The sequence below is a fragment of the Photinus pyralis genome, unplaced genomic scaffold, assembly GCF_008802855.1.
Source record: "Photinus pyralis isolate 1611_PpyrPB1 unplaced genomic scaffold, Ppyr1.3 Ppyr1.4_LG9, whole genome shotgun sequence".
Classification (NCBI taxonomy): domain Eukaryota; kingdom Metazoa; phylum Arthropoda; class Insecta; order Coleoptera; family Lampyridae; genus Photinus; species Photinus pyralis.
Genome location: NW_022170878.1, coordinates 13,412,094 through 13,438,056, shown reverse-complemented (window position 1 = coordinate 13,438,056; position 25,963 = coordinate 13,412,094). Strand labels below are relative to the sequence as shown.

Sequence of the window (25,963 nt, the reverse complement as noted above, 5' to 3'; positions counted from 1 at the left end):
TTCATTTGAATGCCTCCATAAATAAGCTGCGCATGCGCAAAACCAAATTTTGAAACTGGCGTTAAATTTGCTTTTATTCCAAGTGGCTATATATCAAATTTCATTTAAATACCTTCATAAATAAGAAAGTTTGCAATTCGGTCTGTAAATGGTCGAGATGCGCAAAGGGCACTGTGAATGCTGATCGATTAGGCTCAACTTTTGGAATTGTGTTTTATATGGCTAAAGCTATGCGCATATTGAATTTCATGCAATTCGGTTCATAACTAACGGATATATCAAAAGGGCCTACCTTATTTTTTGGGCTACATTGCCAATTCACGAACTCCGATCTACAAATTTGATAAAGAATCCAACTGCAAAATTTCATCGTAATCGGTCCATTCGTTTATGAGTTATCGTGCTAACGGACGGACGGACAACAAAATTATAAACTCGCTAGGAGCTCGTTAATAATACATCATGTACAATATCAGTTTTTCTAGCCTGGAGACCTGACAGAAGTTAGTTACAGCGGATAATATACACGGTGTCCATTTTTCGAGTGCCACTATGGGGATCTCGCTTATCTTAAGAGATAGACATTTGATTAAATTAGGGCAAAGTTGCGAATTTTCGTGTTGAATAATAATCTGAAAAGAAATTTAAAATATCTTCAATAGTTTTGAAAATATCGCAAAAAAAAGAAAATTTCTGATTTTCGTTTTTAATTTTTTCATAGTAAACTAATCGTTCTAGACATTTCTAATTAACACATTATTCAGACACTTTTTAAGGGAGATTTCGAATATGGCATCCCGTTTTCAATAACTTTTAAGATGACAGAGAAACAGGTGGCAACTTTAATTTTTCTTATGGGCACCGTTTTGGATTTTGACATTTTGAGATTACGTCTTTTTTTCTCTTTACAACGATATATCACACATGGTGGTTCAGTAACACATTTTTCCTAAAATTACAATTTTAATTTTCTGCGAAGAGTGCTTTGGAAAAACAAAACGTTCTTTTGTTGTGAACAAAAGGTTGATTTATTTCAAGTAGTGTAATTTACGTTTGTGCTAGAATTATTGCGAAAATATTATTTATTCTTAAGTATTTTGTTCTAATTTGAATTATAATTTTCTTGCAAAACGAAGGTTCAATTATATTCAGATGAAAATCTCAACTCAACTAGTTCCCTGCCAACGCTCTAACCAGACAGATGGATCAAACTGTCATACTTTTGTTCACGATAAAACAACGTTTTGTTTTTCCAAAGCACTCTTCCCGAAAAATTAAAAAGTGTCTGAATAATGTTTTTTTGCGATATTTTCAAAACTACTAAAGATATTTTTAATTTCTTTTCAGATTATTATTCAGCACGAAAATTCGCAACTTTGCCCCCATTTAACCAACTCTCTTCAGGTAAGCGAGATCCCCATAGTGGTACTTGAAAAATGGACACCGTGTATATAGTTTTTTAATCTTTCAGATGTAGATCTGAAACAGTGTAGGGTGGTTAAGATAGGGGAAGTGTGTACCATATACAATATCCATCCTCTCTTTTCCATTAATTCCAGCAGCAATTCTCCCTCCTTGTTGCATTCTTTATCTCTTGAGCCTCTATCCTGTCTTCCTCTTCACATCTCTACCCATTTTTCTTATTCTGGCATTCAAATTCCCCCCCATATTAGCCCCCCTTCTCCTTTTCATCATATTTTCTATTTTATTTTTTAGTTCCTTCGTCATTCCTTCTTTGACCAGCCTTAGCGTAGCTACAGTATTGGATTCACGTTGAGAGCCCTAATAAGATATACTTATCTAAAGGATTTATAGTTGGGGTGAAGGGAGTTTTCAGTTATATTGCAGGGGCCTTGGAATTGGCCATAATTTATCGTATAAGTCTGGAAGATTCAGATTATGGAGCTGGCTCAACTTCTGGAGTCATGGTATGAGTCATACATTTGGCTAATAGTCAGGGAGACATTTCTGAAAAGCATGTCTAACGGCGTTTTGTGCTACAATCTGGCAACAGGCGGTTCTAGACTAATTGGCCCCCGCTGAAAACGATGCGCCCTGTTGCCAGATCCAATTTTGACATTTAAGCCCTTAAATCCAAGATGGTGGGCGAAATTACCGTTTTTCGGTTATTTCGAGCCCACAAGGAATGCACGCCACTGAACGTTTTGGGTAGTTTAAGGGTAGAATATAATCTAATACACACGTCGACATCGTTTAGGCACACTTCCGTATTCATATTAAGGGCCTAAATGTCAAAACTCCGTTTAAAAACGTCATAAATGCAAAAATTCGTCATTTTTTCTTCTCGCCGGTTGTCGGCGTCCAATATGCATTCATATGGTCAAGTTAACATTTAAGTATGTGGGGACCTCCAGCAGCGCGATATGCCTGGGGCCTAAATATCAAGATGGCGCCTGGAAAGTCCAAAAAACAGTGAAAAAGTCGTTCTTTTTGCCGTATTTTTACTACACTGGCCACACATTTCCCATTTCGATGGCCTGGAGCCATAATATGAGAATTGCGAATATCATTCTGGATGTTACACAACTGAAGGGCTTAACTGCGGAAGTGGGGACTCGTCTCCTATAAACTTTAACTATGGAACCAAGAGGCAGAAGTTGGTTTGGCGGCGTAATTTGAGGGCAAATATATTAAAACATGCTTCCCAAGTTTTCTTTAATTTTTTTTTAATTAAAACGTAACACTTGGCAGTCGAAACTGTTTAGAATATTGAGCACTAATACTATGAAGAAGGTATTATGCAAGAATAAGAACGTTACAGAGTTAAACGTTGTCTCTTGAAGCACTGACGTTTTCTCTCTGGATTGTTTTTGGCATATTACACATAGACTAGGTACTGTAAAAATCACCACCAGAGGATGATTCATGCTGCATGGCCTAGGGAAAACTGAAACAGTCAAATGGAAGTCATCACCGCGAAAGAAGACATGAGCACCATTCTACGATCAATAGAGATGTGGCCTAACGTTTGAATAGAGCATCTTCATGCGTTAGAATGTAATGTGATATCATGTTAAATTAGTATGAACGAGCTTAATGTTAATGTAAATGTTAGAGTGAGTCGTTAAATCCCAGGTTAAATCCCAAAAAGACACAAAACCTTCCCCATACTATTTTAATCTCGATTTTAATAGACAAATTGTAAAAGCCCCAACTAGTTTCGACCAACGGTCATCTTCTGGCTTAAGGAAATTACAGAATAAAACTTGTTAAAATCTTTTAGAAGTACACAATGCAAAATTTGGAAGGCAACATGGGGAAAAACGATGACAATTAAACAATAACATTAAAAAATATCTTCATTGAATGTAATCTTAGCCTACATGATGTAAAATTAATTGTCTTTTAATATTAAATGAAATATCGGGCGTAGGTGGAAGACGCCATCGAAGCGACACAGACGAACTTCAGGAGCGGCGCCGACGAAGATGCACAACAACACGCGAGTGCACTGATTGATACTTTCGCGAATCCGTTCGGTTCGAGAGGATAATTCCACCCCCTCTCGTGGGGGTGTATTACGTCCGGGGTGGCAGTCGCAATTACTCATAATAATGTTCCAGAACACCAAAATGAACAGCGAACGTAAAGAGTGACCAGTGTAGTAAAACTACGGCAAAAAGAACGACTTTTTCACTGTTTTTGGACTTTCCAGGCGCCATCTTGATATTTAGGCCCCAGGCATATGGCGCTGCTGGAGGTCCCCACATACTTAAATGTTAACTTGACCATATGAATGCATATTGGACGCCGACAACAGGTCAGAAAGAAAAAAAATGATTTTTTGCATTTTTGACGTTTTTAAGCGGAGTTTAGGCATTTACGCCCTTAATATGAATACGAAAGTGTGCCTAAACGGTGTCGTCGTGTGTACTAGATGTTGTTCTACCCTTAAACTACCCAAAACGTTCAGTGGCTGCCTTGTGGGCTCGAAATAACCGAAAAAAACGGCAATTTTGGCCGCCATCTTGGATTTAAGGGCTTAAATGTCAAAATCGAGTATGGCAACAAGGCGCATCGTTTTCAGTTAGTCTAGAACCGCCTGTTGCCAGTTTGTAGCACAAAACGCCGTTAGACATGATTTAGAGAGCCTTTTTCAGAAATGTCTCCTTGACTATAAGCCAAAGGTAGGGTGTTGTTAATACGTCTACGAGTGAAACAAGAATTTTCGCGGCGATCTAAGTGCTCAAACAAAGAGGCAAGGGTCTATTACGGCCAAAACGCAAATTACAGGTAGTATTTTACATTATTAGCCAGGTAATTGTTGTTACTGGCTCTAGGAGATGACAGGTATGCTAACGGCTCGTCAGTCAACTTGTCCTATCGCCAGTAAAAAAACACTTACTTTCCTGGCTAATAATGTAAAATACTATAAATACTGAACTACACAACCATGAAAAGTACTAATACACAAAAACGAAGTATTCACAGCATGATACAGAAGAGGTTGGCATTGGCAACAAGAAGCGATCAAGCCACGTGTATGGTTCCAGAACAGTTCATAGACTGCGCAAGGAACTGCGCTTCTAAAATAGCCCCATGCGTTTACCACTTTTCAAATGATTTCATGCATTTCGTGCACCTACTATTTACTAAATATACTCAATGACTCATGTAATGCAATTTGTATGTTAAGAACAGAGCAACAAACTTTTTTTGGTGTATTATTTACATTAACATTTCATATAACAAAAATAGATAATAAATACAATAGTATTAATACAACTTAATAAATACTACTTAATTTCTGCGCACTTATACTTAACAGCCTCTTGCCAAGACTTTATTGGCTCACGTTTAGGATACGTTATAAATAAATTACTGTATACTTTATACAAAAAATATAATATATAATTTTAGATTCTCGTTTAATCTTATTTATAGGTATCTTAAATATGGCCAAAAGATGTTAAACATTTGATAGAGTTAAGAGCTGTCCCTTATCGGAATGTGAGTCTCCGTGACTGTGGTCGTGTCCAGCTGAAACAAAAGATTCGCAATTAGTTTATCTATTATAAACTGCCATTTGTGGTCGAGTATTAAAAGCTCGATGGAATGGGGTTAAGTCGTAGAACAGACAGTGTGGTACCCTCTTGGGTGCCCACCAGTGTGAACTTTCGCCCCTTTGAGCTAACATGCTTTTTTTTTTATTCATTAGAATATATAGTTAATATCATGTTTAGCTCAATAAATGCCTATTATTATTATTTCTTCTTTTTTATTTTTTTTTAATTGTCCATAAAAGTAGCTGGTGAAATCATCACATTCAGTATAGAAATGGTTTATCAATTAGGTACGCTTATTGCATAGTACCTGATGTTAGCCAACACCTGGTAGGTATATAAATGCAGTTCCTATAACGCCACAATTGGAAATGTACACCTATATTGTGCAAATTTTATGCATAATCAAACAATGAAAGCAAAATTGTAAACATTAGCACATTAACTGTTGACGAAATCTCTAAGTAATTATCAAAGACTACTTAGGTATCGTCCATTTTGTATAATTGACCGCCATTTGCGATAATTGAGGGAATATTTTGCGTTGCCTCCTTTTTCCGTGGAAATTCCAGCAATTTCATTGTGCTCAAGAAAAAAAACACGGTCACGAAATTAAGCTGTTCCTACACGCAAGATCGCGTAGATTTGAAAGTGCCGTGACATAACCTTGAAATTAATTACGAATTTCGAATTATCCAACAGAAAATTTAGCGAATGTTCTTTTGGTTCCGGTTCAAATTCACTTTCGTTTCGTGGCCGACGCACGCGGTTTTTTCTCTTTTTAATTAATGTAATATTAAGCTGACCGCCGAGAGAAAGTGAGGAAAAAATGAATTGAAGACGATTAGTAATTTTTAAGTGAAACGTAATTTGGCTTTCAAAACTCAAATCGAAAGAAGTATTGCGCGTTAATGAACTGCTCCCAATAAAATCCCAAAATGTTTATTATTAAATTGAGACCATTAGAACAAATCATAAGCAGTGAAACAAAGAAAAGAATTATGAATATATTATTTTTGGTAAAAAAAGGAAGGTATTACACTGCCTTTTTTTGAGCCCCGAAAAAAAATTGTCTCAGATCGATCCGGAAAAAAAATTTTCTTATAGAATGTGGCCTGTAGAATCCATAATTTCAAACAGTTCCAAGATTGGGGTACTAGTTCAAAAGTTACAGCCCTTTGAATTTTCTTTCGAAATTGGTTTCTAGTCTATAACTTTTGATTGAGAAGTCTGATCGAAAAAGTACGAATTGTTTTGGATTCTACGCACCAAAATTAATAAGAAAAAGTGTTTTCCCGAGAAATTTTGGTGTAGTCGATTTTTGGTAAAAAAGGAAGGTTAAACACTGCCTTTTTTTGAGCCCCGAAAAAAAAATTGTCTCAGATCGATCCGGAAAAAAGTGTTTCTTATAGAATGTGGCCTTTAGAATCCATAATTTCAAACAGTTCCAAGATTGGGCTACTAGTTCAAAAGTTACAGCCCTTTGAATTTTTACTCGAAATTGGTTTCTAGTCCGTAACTACCAATCCAATCATTAAGAATACCTTTCTAAGTGAATAATAGAAACAAAATTCCTTTTACAGGATATCCTTGAAAATAGTTTCCTTTGTTTATGACACGCGAGTCGATGTTGTTTTTGTCCCTCTTACGTAACTTTTGACCCATAGACCTCCATTACGCCAATAATTGGGAACCCCGTGGGCCGCCCGTCAAAATCAAGGTTGTACGTTGTTGACGGAAGCGCCTGATGGATTTCGATTTCTAACTGCACCTTTTCTTTCTTGGGCAGGTGTAGAAAGTTGCAATGTAAATAAATGCATTGAACTGAAGCGGTACTACATTCCCAGATGCGAGTTCTATTTTAAGCGATTGCCATTTCTGGCTCTAACATCACCTAGTTCAAGACCAGTTTGGATTCCGTCGGTGGGCGTTTATCAACATGTAGGTAGGTACTTACTGACAAACTGTAAACCGAACATAATGCCGAAGCCGGCGATGATGGCGACCAGTTGCCAAATTCCGCTGTGTTGATTGCTACGCTCCCTCGCCAGCACCTCGAAGAAGACGACGTAGAGCAGCGTGCCGGCGGCCATCCCTTGCAAAATTACCGAGACGACACCTTCCTCGGTACCATCTCCGCTCTCACTGAGCGCGATTCCCACCCCGATTCCTGCGGGACGACTAGGAGGTGCAAAGCGTACAGATCAGATTAATCATACCTAAAGGTGAGACGAGGGCGAACGTTCCTATGTAAATAATGAGTAATACTGCTTTGGTATGAGAAACTGCCAACTCCACGCCAACGCAAAACGCTATCACCAGTTTGTGGGTGGCGATGGCGGCGAACAAGTACCAAACCTTTTGGACGTCGTTTTCTAGCCCAACCGCCAGCCCTTCGAAGACCGCGTGAAAGCTCAGTGCCAAAACGGCCAGGAGACCACGAAACGAGTTCTTCATCGAACTTTCCACGTGAATGTGACTGTGGCCGTTATGGCTACTACTGCTGTGGCTCAGATTCGTCTGGGAATTGAAAAGCTCCTTGGTCGAATTCGAGATGTAGCTCACATTGCTACCCTCCAGCTTGTTGAGGCTCACCCTCGGTATGGTCATGTTTTCCTTCTTGCACTTCACCGACAGTGACCGATGGAGCGGCGCGCTCCGATCCATTTTCTTATGCAGAATCAAGTGGGCTATCTCCTCGATCAGGTACACGAAGAAGAAGCCGAGGCAGAAGATTAGTTCCGATACGGGAATCCCGGGCCCGATGATCGGGATCCTATTCTCCGCCTCCAAGTGCGCCAGACTTTCGCGCACTTCCGGCTGCAAATGCAGAAAGGTGGTGAACAGGAGGACGCCGCCACCGAAACACAGCAAAAGTGAGATCACTAAATTATTGTCTTTGTCCGCCGTTTTGATGTTTACCATCTTGGTCAATTTGAGCGGCAGCACGCCTACGATGAACGAGGCGATTCCGAGTACGGCCATCGAGACCACCTTGGCCGTGAGTAAATTCGAATTTTTCTCGTGAAATTCCTCCACGTGATCGTGCTGGTGATGGTGATGCATGTTTGGGCGCTTTGCAATTCGCGAACTTTAAAAAATGCGACAAGGCTGACCACCTTTCACTGAAAAAATAATAACGCGCGCCAGTAACAAATTTGACCTAAATAATATTTCGGGATCGCCCTCTGGTACCTAAACAATTTGCAATTACGCAAAACTAGGCCGGAACGATTTGCGATTGCGAAATTGTCACGTAATCTCTTTTGGCGGCGCGGCACTTCAAAAATGGAAAGGAGGCGAACCGCTCACTGCACAGCGCGCACCTTATTCTTAAGGCTAACTGTGGAAGACTGAAGTGCGCCAGGTGATTTCATTGAATTAAAATGTCAGTACAAACGTGGGTAATTCGAACCCAGCATTGCACGGGTCACGATTAGAAGAAAAACAATAAATACGCGTGCGTGCAGCCGTATACGCAAATAACCTACGCCCGCTGCATTTTTTTAATTATACGCCACTCTGGACGCACTTGTTATAAATAGGCGTCCAAAGTCGGGTGCGATGATACTTTGCGAAAATATGCAAGCGAACTTGACTCGCCGTCCGAAAATTCAAGGGTCAATTCGCGACAATTGTCTCAATTGGTTCCTTGATCGGCGGGTAATTAAATTTTAATCCGCTACACTGGTGACCCCGACATTGTTACAGTCGGCGCACTTTAGAAGTCGTAGTCACCTGTTGCACAAGACGCAGGGAAACTCGGGGTGCATTAAGTTGCAACCCCCACTAAAAAGAATAGCAAATCTATTAATACCGTTATTTTGTACTAATTGTGTACTTATTTGTACCGCCGATACCAAATTTTGTACCACTACATTTTAGTCAGGGAGACATTTCTGAAAAAGGCTCTAAATAATGTCTAACGGCGTTTTGTGCTACAAACTGGCAACAGGCGGTTCTAGACTAATTTGCCCCCGCTGAAAACGATGCGCCCTGTTGCCAGACCCGATTTTGACATTTAAGCCCTTAAATCCAAGATGGCGGCCAAAATTGCCGTTTTTTTCGGTTATTTCGAGCCCACAAGGCAGCCACTGAACGTTTTGGGTAGTTTAAGGGTAGAATAACATCTAGTACACACGACGACACCGTTTAGGCACACTTTCGTATTCATATTAAGGGCGTAAATGCCTAAACTCCGCTTAAAAACGTCAAAAATGCAAAAAAATCATCATTTTTTTCTTTCTGACCGGTTGTCGGCGTCCAATATGCATTCATATGGTCAAGTTAACATTTAAGTATGTGGGGACCTCCAGGCGCCATATGCCTGGGGCCTAAATATCAAGATGGCGCCTGGAAAGTCCAAAAACAGTGAAAAAGTCGTTCTTTTTGCCGTAGTTTTACTACACTGGCCACTCTTTCGCGTGTTGTTGTCTTCTTCGGAGCCGCTCCTGAAGTTCGTCTGTGTCGCTTCGATGGCGTCTTCCACCTACGCCCGATATTTCATTTAATATTAAAAGACAATTAATTTTACATCATGTAGGCTAAGATTACATTCAATGAAGATATTTTTTAATGTTATTGTTTAATTGTCATCGTTTTTTCCCCATGCTGCCTTTCAAATTTTGCATTGTGTATACTTCTAAAAGATTTTAACAAGTTTTATTCTGTAATTTCCTTAAGCCAGAAGATGACCGTTGGTCGAAACTAGTCGCGGCTTTTACAATTTGTCTATTAAAATAGTATGGGGAAGGTTTTGTGTCTTTTTGGGATTTAACCTGGGATTTAACGACTCACTCTAACATTTACATTAACATTAAGCTCGTTCATACTAATTTAACACGATATCACATTACATTCTAACGCATGAAGATGCTCTATTCAAACGTTAGGCCACATCTCTATTGATCGTAGAATGGTGCTCATGTCTTCTTTCGCGGTGATGACTTCCATTTGACTGTTTCAGTTTTCCCTAGGCCATGCAGCATGAATCATCCTCTGGTGGTGATTTTAACAGTACCTACTATAGTCTATGTGTAATATGCCAAAAACAATCCAGAGAGAAAACGTCAGTGCTTCAAGAGACAACGTTTAACTCTGTAACGTTCTTATTCTTGCATACCTACCTTCTTCATAGTATTAGTGCTCAATATTCTAAACAGTTTCGACTGCCAAGTGTGACGTTTTAATTAAAAAAAATCAAAGAAAACTTGGGAAGCGTGTTTTAATATATTTGCCCTCAAATTACGCCGCCAAACCAACTTCTACCTCTTGGTTCCATCGTCCAAAGTTTATAGGAGACGAGTCCCCACTTCCGCAGTTAAGCCCTTCAGTTGTGTAACATCCAGAATGATATTCGCAATTCTCATATTATGGCTCCAGGCCATCGAAATGGGAAATGTGTGGCCAGTTTAGTAAAAATACGGCAAAAAGAACGACTTTTTCACTGTTTTTTGGACTTTCCAGGCGCCATCTTGATATTTAGGCCCCAGGCATATCGCGCTGCTGGAGGTCCCCACATACTTAAATGTTAAATTGACCATATGAATGCATATTGGACGCCGACAACCGGCGAGAAAAAAAAATGACGAATTTTTGCATTTATGACGTTTTGAAACGGAGTTTTGGCATTTAGGCCCTTAATATGAATACGAAAGTGTGCCTAAACGATGTCCACGTGTGTAGGTACTAGATGATATTCTACCCTTAAACTACCCAAAACGTTCAGTGGCGTGCCTTGTGGGCTCGAAATAACCGAAAAATGGTAATTTCGCCCGCCATCTTGGATTTAAGACCTTAAATGTCAAAATTGGGTTTGACAACAGGGCGCATCGTTTTCAGCGGGGGCCAATTAGTCTAGAACCGCCTGTTGCCAGTTTGTAGCACAAAACGCCGTTAGACATGCACTTTTCAGAAATGTCTCCCTGACTATTTTAATCGTTAGGACCAAATCTACATTGGGGTAGCAGCTAAACGCCACCACCCCAAATATTCAGATTCTTAAAAACGTTTGTGCCACCATTTTGTACTCATTTTGTACTAATTTGTACCGTAAATAATAAGTTTTGTACCACTACCTTTTAACCACTAGGACCAAATCTACATTGGGGTTGCAACTTAATGCCACAACCCCAAGTATACAGATTTCTATAAATGCATGGCCCATAATTTTGTACTCATTTGTACCATTACCTTTTAACCGCCACTATCAAATTAATTTTGGAGGTGTAACTTAACGGTACAACCCCGAGTATACAAGCCCATGCAAATTTTCGCGCCATAATTTTGTACTAATTTGTACTGTAAGTAACTAATTTTGTACCAGTACTTTTTGACAGCTAGGATCAAATATATGTTAACGTTACTATCTCGTGCATATATGTACCTACATTCATAAAATTCTTGACCCTTGATTTTGTACTCATTTTGCATTAAATTTGTACCACTGCGTTCCATCCACTAGTATCCAATCTATATTGGGGTCACAACTTACGTCACAACCCCTATTATATAAATTTGCCAAAATTTTGTCCCATGGTTATGCACTAATATAATGTATCGTTATAAGGAAATTATTTTTACGTACGTTATTTCATCCCTTTTTTCAATTTTTCTTAGGTACTCGTAGTAGTATCAAAGAGTAACTCTTCGGTAGTATTATAACTCTGAATTGGGATCTCGCCACGTAGAAAATTGCGGATATTTTTTAGCGACTTTTTTAAGAATTAAAAAAATGTGCTATTGTTTGCGTTTTGTCCGTCCGTCCGTCCGGATCCACTTCTGCTGTTTTGAACTACTCCTAGGCTATCAGTCAGCTATCGATTTTCTCTGTCCGTTGCTGTACTTGTAAGCTCATCTTCCATCCTTTCCCCCGTTTCTCTTCCCCTTTTTTATTCTTATTCTTATTCTTATTTCTTTCATAATATTTTTTTGTTTGTTGCCGCCAATTTCCTTATGTGTTAATTTCTTAGTTCTGTTGTTTGAGCATTTCGTTGCATCTGGGTAGTATCTCTTACTTCCCCTACTGATTTCCTGCCTCCCCTCCATCCTTCCCATTATTTCCTTCATCTGGTCTACTGTGCGATCAAAAATGAGTTGCTGTCGAGTCACCTTTGGAACTTTTGTTTACATGGGAAATCGTATTTAACTTGAACTTCCAAAGGCGACTCGACAGCAACTCATTTTTGATCGCCCGTTACCTCTCTTGCGATTATTACTGTGTCGTCAGCGTATGCCAAGGACCTCCCTTAAATGCTTCATTTCTTCCAGTATTTTTTTTCGTTTACTATTGTGCCGACCTCCCATTTCCCCCCATGTATGTAAATTGACAGTTTCCCTCTCCATCCTACAAAGTATAATTATTGTACCAAAATTTACCTAGGTAATTACAGACAAAAATCTACCGCATCACTTTGATTTGTTGGGACACTACAGAATTCAAATATGGATAATAGCATATTCAAATTTCCTCGCTAACATGAACTTTAGAAAAGTTAATGGAACTTTACGTCTCGATTTGCACTTTATGCAAATTTGTTTACAAAAATAGTGCACTGACCGCTTCTAATTAACATGTTGGGCCGTGCTCCAGAACGCATCGAGTTTGGTCACGTTCAGATGCATTAAGCCATCGAAATCGCCCAAACAAGCAATTCCTGCGACATTCTCTGTTCCGGGTAAAAAAAATTCCCTCTAAAATAATCACCACGTCACGTCGATACTTTCTAATCGTTTGGAAAATAAAGCGTCCCGTTTACATTTCTGTGTCGCTCAACTCGAGAAGGTCGGCAATTGTGTGCGTGGGTAATTTTAATACCAACCATTGACATTGACACTGCCTGCTAAACGTGCGTTCTATCAAATCGGATATGATTAACGCCGTTTAATTTGTATTCCAAATCAGTGCTTGGGTGCAATAATCTTCGCTCAAGGAGAAGTAAAAGGAAGAAAGTGGATTGGCTCGGATCGGCACTCTCGCGTGGGTGTCATCTTTGAGGAAACGTGTCAAGGCGCTTGTATTGTTTAGTATAATGACTTAATTAACTGGCGACAATACCATTTTAAATTGTTCTAATCCGACATTCAGAAATTGGTTCGCTTGCCTTTGTTTGGAACCTTTAAGTATTGAGCCCATACAGATTTTTGAGTTTCCAAAGTGATTTTAGAACCTTTAGGTACTAGATATTGAGTCTCTCTAAGAGTTTGTGAGAAAATTAAAGAGACCTTAAAATCACATTCAGCCTACACAACCTACTAAATCTTTTAAAATTGTCAGCTCCACTAAGAGACCTTAAGAGCTTCTATGAGTTTAACTTTCAAAGGTTTTTATGGGCCTTAAAGAGTGTTGAATGGTCTGTATAGTCTCCAAAAGCCTTTGAAATTTTTAACAGCACAACAGCTGGTATTAGCAGTATTAGTATTAAATTTGGAGCTTTTTACAGTATTTAAACGTTTATAATAATCTTTGAGAACTGCACGAGTGTTAAAAGAGTTTTTACGAATCTTTCTAAGAGTTTTTCTTGAGTAATCTTCAAAGGACTTTCGGGTTTCCAACTAAACCTGGCATCTCAATGCAAACCCTGTAGGTTTTCGGAATCCCCGATCCACTGACAGGGACTGCTATGTAACGAAACTGTTGGCCACCTTTGCTCTGTCGGAAAGCAGGATAAGTTTCTCTGACCGGAAACGCAGCAAATTGGCGCAGCAAGTGCTGGACGATTTTCATTCTCCTAAACTGACAGGTAATTACACTTTATTGCTTCATTAATTATTCATCGCGATTTCGCCTACCAGCTGATATTTGCAATTTCTCCTCATTCAAGAATGGCCCACTTCCCGACCGGGCAATTCTCGATTGCGAACGTAATAACAACAAAATAAATTGAAATAAGACATATCCTGATAAGTGCAAGCGATGCACCCACGACTCGAGCTTTTAAATTACCGACATCCTTACGGTCACATAACCGGTGGGTTTGCCTCCTCATTTACATCCCGCGTTCTTGGAAGTAACAAAATTACATTCCAGGAATGCGTTAGGTAAAAGAATTATGCAAGAGGCGCGATTGAACGCAAACAAATTTGCTATTCATCGCTCGTTTCGTAGGTTTGCCAAAGAAGAACTCCGTTATGCAAATAGCGGACGTTGAATGGGGAAAACCAAATCAATAAAAGATTTAACCGGGGGCGATCACATTTTTATAAAAAATGAGGATTGCGCCAATCGTTTCTCAGATCGACCACGTACTCGTATATATTTACATAGTTACATCATTAGCGTTATTTACGTTTACAAATTTCGTAATCTCGCAGTGTAGGTACAAAACATGCCTGCCATATTGTTTGAAGATCAAGTTTCTATTCGAGTGAACTTCCCAGAAAGTCTAAAAATCAATGCGATCCAAATACTCACACGGATGCTGGTGTGTTAGAAATTAAATTGGCACGCAAATAGGAACACTCCCTGGTGGAATAATGTGCTAGGGAAACTCAAGAAAGCCACCAGAAGAGTCTTTAACAAAGCCAAGCGCACTGCATGCTGGGATGAATATTGAACGTCTCTCACTGAGTAGTGAGTAAGGCGATTCGGAAGGTAAAGAGGACTTCGTGGGAAAGATTCTATCAGGCGATAGAAGAAATTCCTGTTCTCGCCTACGGAAGGTCTTCTCAAAAGAGAAGAACAACCCGTTGGACCAGAGGATGAACGCATCGGGTCAACTAGAGAGACTTTGCAGCTCTTGATTCATACTCATTTGCACGGTTCCGTTGAGCAGACAGAGGACAACAGAAACAACAATTTGACTACGGTCTTAGTGGCCGTGGTTCAGGTTCCGTTGGGCGATAGGCTGCCACCAGCCTTTATAAATCAGCCGGGGGAGATGGAATTCGCCCCATTCTCCTAAGAGGGACTAAGACATTCTAGTATAACTCACTAAGACCGGCACTAAACATCGCCAAATTGGGCCGGAACCCTACTGTGAAGCACCACAAAGTCTAGCTGGAGCAGTGACAAGAAGCCAGCTCGGAAAAGTGCGAAAACGTCTATGGGAATCTTCCCCTGGACTAAGACCATTCAAGAAAAAGATCAGTTTCCAGGAGACCCAAACCAGTAATACGACGGAAACAAAGAAAATAAAATTGGAATGATAACTAAATCAAACATAAACGAAACCTACGAGGAAGTAAAGTTAAACTGACAATTGAAGACACGAATTAGTCCCATATGAAACAGAAAAATTCGTAAGAAGTAAAATTCAACAGAAGCGAAACAGGAATAAGAAATTAACATAAATGTAAGTGAAAAGTGCAATAACCAATAAATGAAACCAAAATCAATGTATAATACAACGGAAATTTTGTAATTAGAATCAACCAAAACATGTCGCCTTTATTTTTAAATTAAGTACCCCGAATCAAGCGGTGGTATTTTCCGGCGGTGATTTACAGCTCCACCGCTACGGAAACTCATTTTGTATAATTTTGCTGTCCGCATTAATTACGGAATGTATTGTTATAATAACGTGCTTCCCATAATTATTATTTGTTGGCGAATGCCAGTCGGATGTCATTTAGAAAATGAGTTCTGCAATTAGCAGGTAGGCAACACACCTTACGTAAAGAACCACCACTTGGACATTTTATTGGAAGTTTTTCTCTAATTCCTTGAAAGTATCTTAAGAAATAAGTTAATCGGGAACACCCCAGTCCTGTACGGTTTTGCAGTTCTAAAAATGTTTGAAACTGAAACTGCCTTGAAAATTGTGAAGCGAAAATGAAGTCAGGCTGTAACAGCCCGACCTGCAAATGAAGTTAAACACAAAAAATGACAATGAAGCCATGTTACAATAAAACTGAAGCAAGAAAATCAAGTCAAACTGAAATGAAGCTCTTCTTCTTCTATTCTAGGTGTCTTGTAGAATATTTTTGAGATTCCGCTGAACATGTTGGCTCAAATACCATCAGAGATGTATCCATTCATTTCGAGGTATTATTGGATTATCTGTTTTATGATTACAATAACTGATCTAGGACGTACCGTCATAAAGGTAAAGCTCTACATAATAAAAATGAACCCCTGTTTCTTCTGGTCACGCAATAACTTTAGAACTACCTTACCGATTTCATTCATCTTTTTTTTTAAGTTTTCTAATACTGTGTAGAAGGTTCTTACGGCAACAAAAAGTAAGAAAATCGCGCAGAAAATCGGAGAAAACTTAACGAATATTTAAACATCGCGCGTTTGACGGTGCGGCAGCATTTTTGTTTTAACAGCTACATCCGTCAAAAAATTAATTTGTGTGCTGTCAATTCGATCGGAAAGTTTATCAAGATTTCAGTGAGTTAATTGAGAAATGTCGATTTTATTTCACCGCAATCTCGCCTTTTATATTAAAAGTTTGATATACCTAATATCCATTTTTGGTAAGTGTTGATAGACTAAACACGTGGTATACATAGTTATACAGAAACACTAGGGAGTTAATTTCTATTTTCAGTTGAATTTTAGTTTTTTCAAGAAGCTACTAATTAGACGTACCAACTTAGGTCGCAGAATTCGTAATCCTACATTTCAAACATACCGGATGGTGTACCGTGTACGGTAAGTAGGAACATAGGGATTTAACATGGGAAATTAGTTTTATGCAATATCCTGCCCTCCTGTACATTCTACAGAAAAACTGTAGAGTTTAAAGCTGTTCAGAATTAAAAGGTGCATATACAACTGTTTTTAGATGTTTTATTAAGATTTTGGTATACCCGCAAATTTAAAAATAAATTTCAACATTTATGTTAATAGCAATTCATAAAACAACAAAAGTCATGGCTATTGCTACTAATAACAGAAATGTTGAAATTTATTTTTAAATTTGCGGGTATACCAAAATCTTAATAAAACATGTAAAAACAGTTTTGTATGCACCTTTTAATTCTGAACAACTTTGAACTCGACAGTTTTTGTGTAAAATGTACAGGAGGGCAGGATATTGCATAAAACTAATTTCCCATGTTAAATCCCTATGTTCCATACTTACCGTGCATCACCCGGTATATACGAGTAAGTCAAACTGATGAGCAGAAATGTCTCCTTTAATCCCTATCGAGCTGCATTTAATTACAACGATTACAGTTTACAGTAAATCGTTGCTATTAGACCAATGAACACCCGTGTGGCCACATTGAAAGGCTTTTAAGTTTAAAACTGAAGCCCCGGGATTATGTTGGGCCAGTGGCCAAGCGAAATTGACGCCATTGGTCATTGGTGGCTACATTCCTTGGTTTCTGGAAACAGGTCAGATGCAGATTCTACGTACGGTGTCCATTTTTCGAGTGCCACTACGGGGATCTCACTTATCTTAAGAGATAGACATTTGCGAGGACATTTGGTTAAATGAGGGCAAAGTTGCGAATTTTCGTGTTGAATAATAATCTGAAAAGAAATTTAAAATGTCTTCAATAGTTTTGAAAATATCGCAAAAAAAAGAAAATTTCTGATTTTCGTTTTTAATTTTTTCATAGTAAACTAATCGTTCTAGACATTTCTAATTAACACATTATTCAGACACTTTTTAATGGAGATTTCGAATATGGCATCCCGTTTTCAATAACTTTTAAGATGACGGAGAAACACGTGGCAACTTTAATTTTTCTTATGGGCGCCGTTTTGGATTTTGACATTTTGAGATTACGTCTTTTTTTCTCTTTACAACGATATATCACACATGGTGGTCCAGTAACACATTTTTCCTAAAATTACAATTTTCATTTTCTGCGAAGAGTGCTTTGGAAAAACAAAACGTTCTTTTGTTGTGAACAAAAGGTTGACTTATTTCAAGTAGTGTAATTTACGTTTGTGCTAGATTTATTGCGAAAATATTATTTCTTCTAAGTATTTTGTTCTAATTTGAATTATAATTTTCTTGTAAAACGAAGGTTCAATTATATTCAGATGAAAATCTCAACTCAACTAGTTCCCTGCCAACGCTCTAACCAGACAGATGGATCAAACTGTCATACTTTTGTTCACGATAAAAGAACGTTTTGTTTTTCCAAAGCACTCTTCCCGAAAAATTAAAAAGTGTCTGAATAACGTTTTTTTGCGATATTTTCAAAACTACTAAAGATATTTTTAATTTCTTTTCAGATTATTATTCAGCACGAAAATTCGCAACTTTGCCCCCATTTAACCAACTCTCTTTCTCTTCAGGTAAGCGAGATCCCCATAGTGGCACTCGAAAAATGGACACCGTGTATATACATTTTTTTACTCATATCCAGAAATACAACAATTGCTTTCAAATTACGGCATTTGGCGCAGTAAAAAAAAGCTACGTTGCTAGCTCTGAATCGCCAAAAGCAACGTAAAAGAGAGTGCGTTTATTTTTTATTATATATTTTGGGGAGAGATGGGGAGATTTTGAGGCAAGTGTGTCAAAATCTCTATTCCGGCTAAACGGTTGAAACGATTGGAACCAAATTTGGTACACATATTCTTAGACACAAAAGGGCAGAATCGCACATGCGCAGATGGGGCGGGTGGTACCTGCGCTAAGCACAGCGAATTTCTTGAAATAATTTTTTATTCCAGTTCAAATTGATTAGGAATCCATAGCTAGGAAAGAGGACAACGTCCGTCGGGTCAGCTAGTAGGTAGATAAATAATCAAGAAAGTACTTACTAAATGTAGTTAGTCCCAGCATAACGATAAAACCAGAAAGTACGGCGCAGTACTTCGCCAGTCCGCTAGTTTTGTCCTTTTGGAGAATTTCGAAGAACACGACGTACAGAAGCGTACCGGATGCTAAACCTTGAAGGATCACAGACACTAGCGCCGTCGAATCCTGCTTATCGACCGTAATGGCGAGTCCAATGCCGATGCCTATCGGACTAACAATGGAGAAGATGAACACGTATATCACATTTAGCAAGAGTTTGGTTTTGGTCGTTACCAGTTCGATGCCGATACAAAACGCTATCACCAGCTTGTGTACCGACACGGCCGCGAACATATACCATACGTTCGACGCCGAGGATTCCAAACCGACCGTTAGTCCCTCGAAGAGCTCATGCACCGATAGGGCGAGTACCACCAACAGTCCGCGAAGACTCTTCACCACCGAATCCTCGTCTTCTATAATGATGTGACTGTGCCCGGCGTGATTGTGCAGGTGCGGATTGTGCTCGTGCTTCGGCCCTCGATCCACATCAACTTTCACCAAGTGAACTGAAGAATTCGAGCTCGTATCCGTGCCGGAATCGGCGTCCGAGGTTATCTCGCACCTTCTAATCGACAAGGTCCTCTTAAACGCGCTCCGACCCTTCTCCTTCTTGTGAATGTAGAGATGCACGCACTCCTCCACGAAGTACAGCACGAAGAACCCGGTGCACATCAGTATCTCGGCGAAGCTAAACCTCGTCGAAGGAAAGCTTCCCATCTCCACCAGCGCTTGCACGTTTTCGGTCACCTCGGGAAGAAGATGGAAGAATATCGTGCACAGCAGAACTCCGCCGCCGAAACATAGGAAGGTGGTCGCGAAGTCCTTCCCTCGCGTGTTGGACTCCCAGTTCAACCACTGCGACAGTTTGATGGGTAGAATTCCGATGGCGAACGATGCGACGAACAGCGTACACATCGCGACCGCTTTGGCCGTTATCGTCTCCTCCGCGTCGTCTTGTTCGAGCCGTTGCGCTTCGGACATGAGATATTCTTTGGTGTAGTCTTCCATCACTGATCTGCAACGGATTCGTAAACAATTATTCAGTGTTCTGAGCAATGTAAAAACAGCTCGTTTACATTTGAATGGTGTGAACGGGTTCTTTGTTACATTTGAGCGGCAAGGCTAAGTTATTTTGAGCTGTTTGTGTTGTTTTTCACTGGATGACTAAACAGGACTTGTACACACTATTAAATAGATGATTAATGGGGCCGTCTGGCATACATTATTCAAATGCCAAAAGAATCCAGACGTTAGAGAAATTCTCCAAAATATTGCATTTTCCCATTGGAGCAACGATATTCAAAGTAATTAGCGAGATATGCATTTGTGTTAAGAATTTATTTTGGTTGCATAAAATTAGGCACTCTCCAGAAGAGATTTCATCGTTTAAAAGTAGACATCGCGAAAAACAATACACGTACATCCACATGTCTACTTCTTAATAAATATCACTGTATATTCTATGTTACTATCGAGGGGCAAACAACTTCCAAAAAAGTACACCATATTTAAAATATTTGATATTTAAAGGTATTTGTAAGTAATTAACGTGTATTTGTAGGATTTAAAATATTTGAAAAGTAATCAAGCACTTAATAAGTAATCAGAACATTTTCAATAGAATCAAAATATTTAATAAATAATCATAGATAATTAAAATACTCGAAAGTAGTAATTTAAGTAATTGAAATGTACTTGAATATATTTGAAGTAATTAAGAAATATTTGGAGACTCTATATATTTGATAAACGTCACTTTTTGAATCATTCCTTTTCGCTATCCACTTCTCGTTTCACTGGAAAGGATGCCAACTTTCAATTCAAGTCGAGGACTATTATACCATATTGTACCTACTATAATTGGTTAGGCATATCCATTGTGAACGAGTTCAAAGTATCACTTTGAACTGTCACACTCAGTGGGCCCTTTGGAAACTGCTAATAGCATTAGTATCTTCCTACTAAAAAAATCCTACGTAGGTCGAGTATTGTATGGTGGTTTCTACGCACCAAAATTAATAAGAAAAAGTGTTTTCCTGAGAAATTTTGGTGCAGTCGATTTTTGGTAAAAAAGGAAGGTTATACACTGCCTTTTTTTGAGCCCCGAAAAAAAAATTGTCTCAGATCGACCCGGAAAAAAATTTTCTTATAGAATGTGGCCTGTAGAATCCATAATTTCAAACAGTTCCAAGATTGGGCTACTAGTTCAAAAGTTACAGCCCTTTGAATTTTTTTTCGAAATTGGTTTCTAGTCTATAACTTTTGATTGAGAAGTCTGATCGAAAAAGTACGAATTGTTTTGGATTCTACGCACCAAAATTAATAAGAAAAGTGTTTTCCCGAGAAATTTTGGTGCAGTCGATTTTTGGTAAAAAAGGAAGGTTATACACTGCCTTTTTTTGAGCCCCGAAAAAAAAATTGTCTCAGATCGACCCGGAAAAAAAATTTCTTATAGAATGGGGCCTGTAGAATCCATAATTTCAAACAGTTCCAAGATTGGGCTACTAGTTCAAAAGTTACAGCCCTTTGAATTTTGTTTCGAAATTGGTTTCTAGTCTATAACTTTTGATTGAGAAGTCTGATCGAAAAAGTACGAATTGTTTTGGATTCTGTTGGTGGAACCCCCAAAGCAGAATGAGAGGCAGAATGTTTTTAAGGTTTCAACAATAATGTCCTCAAACTTTCTCCAAGCAGGTACGCCAGAATGGTGCCTCGCAAAATCAGTTCTGAGTTTTTTTTAAAATCACTTTCTTGAAACAAAGTGAACAAACTACAGGCTTTCTGGATTTTGCCAAATTTGTTATTGTCAATGCAGAGAAAAAGCATTACGAATTGCAGTCACTGATCGGTAGACGCGTCCGCCATTTTCGGGTAAATTTGCTGCCAACTTCAAAAAATTGACAAATAAAATCTGAATAGCTGTCATTTTTTATAACCTAACTTCATAGTACTGTCATGTTTTATCAATGAATAAAGAATACCAGGAAGGAGCATTACTCAGGTTGTATACAAGAGAGAGTGTGACGGAAGTCGGCCATTTGCAAAAGCCACTTATGACTCATTTTTGTTGTGGTTTTTGCAGTGTCATAAAATAATGGTTAGTTGTTGTGCTTGTGGTTGCTCCAAAACGGAAAAAAATAAAAGTTTGGGAATTACAGTTCATGTGTAAGTATTGATACCAATATTATTTTTATATAGTACATGTAAATTTACAAATTTTTTATCGGAATGTAGTTTGAGGTTAGTTAAACAAAAGTCATAGGCGGAGAAGACACATGGGGTTTAGGTTGTTTTCGTGTAAAATTCTTTATAATTGTATCCTTCTAAAACTGTAAGGTAGGTACGCCACTGGTACAGGAAACTACTGTCCGCCATTTGCAAAAGCCATCGCGGTCGCACGTATATTGTTGATATTCTCCTTCCTGGTATTCTTTATTCATTGTGTTTTATAAAAATATATACAGATATCTCCAAACAGGTGGAACAATCCCTAACATTAAAGTTACTAGAATCTGGTAACTTCCGCCATTTTTGGGCAAAAATCATGCGTCCTCTCTCTAACACGCGAGCCCAATGGATTGCGGTACTTTCTATATTTAGTGACTTTAACCTAAATTTGTTTCCCAAAAAATGCATAAGGTTAGCCAATCTGTGTATGTGTAGATCTGTGGCTAGGGTAAGTAGGTACCTACAGTAAATACAGACTAAACTTGAAAATTTTTAAGAACAAGGTTTGGGATGGGCAAAAGAAAAGCGCATTGAACACTATAATTAATTGCAGCACGACTTCGTGAATTAACTATAGGCTTTGAATAAGGCCAAATTGCGCCCAGTGCGGTTAGAAACTCTTCGAGTGTACAAATAACAAAACTAAAAGCGCATTTTGGATTTTACTGCGTATTGAAACAATATCAGCCTTTGCATTCGTCAGATTTCAATAGATACAGTAAAACCTTATCATGTAATTACCGATGCAATTACATTATTTAACCTTGAAAAATATTAACTATTTTTATTGCTTATTGTTATAAAATTCGAATGGAAATGTACCTGAGCTATGGCAATTTTCAATTTGAACAATAATTCACGATTGGTAATGCTATCAGTTGAAAAGTAAACTTTGGCAATGTTCTCAAACAACATTCATAGTCCGTAGGATGAGATTAGATGAAAAGGGGCCGCTGAAATTAAAAAAAAATTATGGTTCGTCCTTCGTCACCTTCTGTGAGCACAAACTCAAAATGTACTTTCCCATGGTAATTAAATATAATTTGCATAAGTATCTGAAAAGGTACAATTGAATGAAATGTTAAACAAATTCATTCAAAAAAAAAATAATTATGTATCTACAAAGGATTTACATACTCTACGAACTCAACTAATTTTTTTATTTCGAGACTACTTCAACGTGCCAGCGTTTATTGTTTTCGAATTGCTCTGGAAAAACTTTTGCGCGAATAAACGGCTGACGCATCATTTAATTAATAGCACTTTCTTCGGCATTCTTTTTGTCCCTGGTGCATTACACTAAATCAATAAAAACTACAAAGCGTGACATCGCCCGAGTACCTACTTTCTCTTTGTAATTCGCCGAATAATTCCATTAGGGGTGGTGTTCGCTGATAAAACAGAATTTGCTAGCGATACGCATTTATTAAAGTTTAATTGTGTTTTTTTGACGTTTAGTTAACATTACAAATAAACAATGTTGTAAAGTATTGTAATTTTTTTACGTAATGTATTTATATAAAATTAATTAAGTATTATTGTTCCCGGGAACTAAAACTATTAACGATAAACTAAATTTATGACGGTAATTAAGTAGATTGATCTATAACACTAAACACACTTCAATTTGCTTACGTAGCAAGTATCTAATCTACCATATTTCATACAAGGAATGAATCACACCCGCTGTTATTCCTTATCGCCGGTGATTTATCCGTTATCGACTTGATGGCGCCTTCATATCGCCCCAGAACATTCGCTACATGTAAATGTAAATTAATTTCTACAGCACCCAACTCGTTTCCTAATAAACTGTTGCATTTTTTTTTACTCTTCTTAACATGAAGAACCTCTCCTTCGTTATGTCTTTTTAACATTAGATAAACGGACGGACAGACCGACAAACTTAGCTATAAACACTTCCCTTGAAACGAGTACTCGCGCTTTCCAGCACAGAATCACCAACAACTGAATAATGTAGAATTTTGTTCGTAATTGCAGGGATCTAAGGTTAATAACAGGATAGATAATGTAGATAGCCAGGTTCGGTATAAAAGCTGTAACTTTGCGTTCCCTTTAATTCCCGCGTATCACTCGCATTGAAATGACTTACTAAAACAATACAGGGTGGTCATTTCAAAACGCTACGTTTATGTTAACACCCTCTATATTAAAAATATAAACTGTTTTACTTGTTATATCTCTGATTACTTTCGATATATTATTATCTGCCACCTAAGTGTTTTGTGGTACCTTATACGATAAGTTCAAGTATGTTCAAAAAGTTGCAAAAAAGAAACTAATGAATCTTGAAAGAAATGCTCACATTATCAGATAGTGTTGGACCACAAATTATCATTAGGAAGTAGTTCGAAGATTTCCAAAATGTTTAATCGATCCAATGAAGCCTGTAGTGCGTGACGACATTTGGAACGGGACAACATAAACAGTAATTTAAATTAATTAAGTTCCTCTTCCGCAAATTTGTCTAAATGGCTTTAAGCGTGACAAATTCAATAATGATAAAAAATGCGCCTTAACCTTGTACTAATTCGGCGAGTAATAATCCCTTTTTGGCACTCACTTTTTGGTGCGATCACAAATTTAAAAAAAATCACTCGCGCACGGTGTACCAACGCGACAGTACGTTTTTGAGAAGGAGATAAGCGAAGCTGTCCGCTTTTATAGTTCTGCGGCGCGTTAAGTGCCAATCAAGGTTTTTAGATTCTGATTGAGCTGCGCACCACCAACCACGCTACCTAACTCTAATCAGTTGGAGGTACTCAATTTTCTATTAATATCCGAAACGGTAATTAGCACGTACCAAATAGGTAATTGGGTGATAATTACCAAACTTTTTTCTGAACCGTATAATGAGTACCAAGTGCGCCGTAATATTATAACATGGTACCTAGTCAGTTGAGTTCACAAATTCATGCTCACCAATTCTTTGTGTACCTTCTTCACGTAGAAGACGAAGACGATCAGACCACTACAACTAAAGTTATGGAAGAACGACTTGTCTCAGAGCGACCTAATAGATGATGACCTGCAAGATCCAAAGATGAAGAGCAATCGAAGATACCTGAATTATCAAATTGTGTCACAGGAGGTCAACTGAGATCAGGCGACGAGTAGAGAAATATTATGTTTGTCTGCCTCAGGTCAACGGCACTTAATCTCTGATTGATTAGTAAATACAAGCCTCGTCGGGTGGTCTACTTTACCTCCTCTGTTGCTCAACCATTCCTTTTTTCGCAGTCGTAAAGTAGCCCTCGGGGCCTGATCATGAATGTGATGCAAGCAGACTTAGAAGAACTTCCATAACGGCCGCGGGGGTGGTCCGCTAGACTAAGGAAGAAAGCAGAAATGAACAACAGACGAAAGAAGCAAAACGGAATGAAACTGAAAATGGAAAATCTGGGATGTGGTGGGGGTAGCAAGCAAAGACATCTGGAAGTTTGTAAGAGGATATAATGTTGTCGGGTTGGTGGAATCATGGATGGAAGAAAACAAAAGTGATAAAATAAAGAATACCGAGAAGGTACATATGGAGCAACCGATTCGCAAAGAGAATTAATAATAGAAAGGGAAGAGCCAATTACCAGGGGTAAAAAGGATAGGGAATGGGGAAAGGAAATGAAAAAGGAAGAAAGACGAGTGGGTGTGGAGGGGAAAAAATGAGAGTTGGTTAAATGGAGGCAAAGTTGCCAATTTTCGTGTCGAATGAGAATCTGAAAAGAAATTTGAAATATCTTCAATAGTTTTGAAGATATCGCAAAAAAACGAAAATTTCTGATTTTCGTTTTTAATTTTTTTATGATAAACTAATCATAGTAGACATTTCTAATTAACACATTATTCGGACACTTTTTAATGGAGATTTCAAATATGGCATCCTGTTTTTAATAACTTACAAGATGAAGGAGAAACACGTGGCAACTTTAGTTTTTCTTATGTGCGCCATTTTGAATTTTCACATTTTGAGATTACGTC

At 38.3% G+C, this 25,963-nt stretch overlaps 1 protein-coding gene across 4 annotated transcripts; it reads right to left on the bottom strand.

Moving 5' to 3' along the window:
- Positions 1-4,669: 4,669 nt before the first annotated feature.
- On the bottom strand, positions 4,670-24,700 carry LOC116181144 (zinc transporter ZIP1-like). Of its 4 annotated transcripts, none has more exons than XM_031501420.1 (3): positions 24,552-24,700; positions 18,700-19,754; positions 4,670-5,001 (listed from the first exon to the last, which is right to left on the bottom strand). In XM_031501420.1, exons 2-3 carry the CDS (start codon positions 19,745-19,747, stop codon positions 4,931-4,933), a joined length of 1,119 nt encoding a protein of 372 aa, XP_031357280.1. In that variant the 5' UTR covers positions 19,748-19,754; positions 24,552-24,700; the 3' UTR covers positions 4,670-4,930. The 4 variants fall into 4 exon arrangements, with proteins under 4 accessions (XP_031357280.1, XP_031357283.1, XP_031357281.1 ...); XM_031501423.1 differs by having other exon boundaries at positions 24,509-24,678; XM_031501421.1 differs by lacking the exon at positions 24,552-24,700 and adding an exon at positions 24,294-24,471.
- Between the last annotated feature and the right edge of the window lie 1,263 nt (positions 24,701-25,963).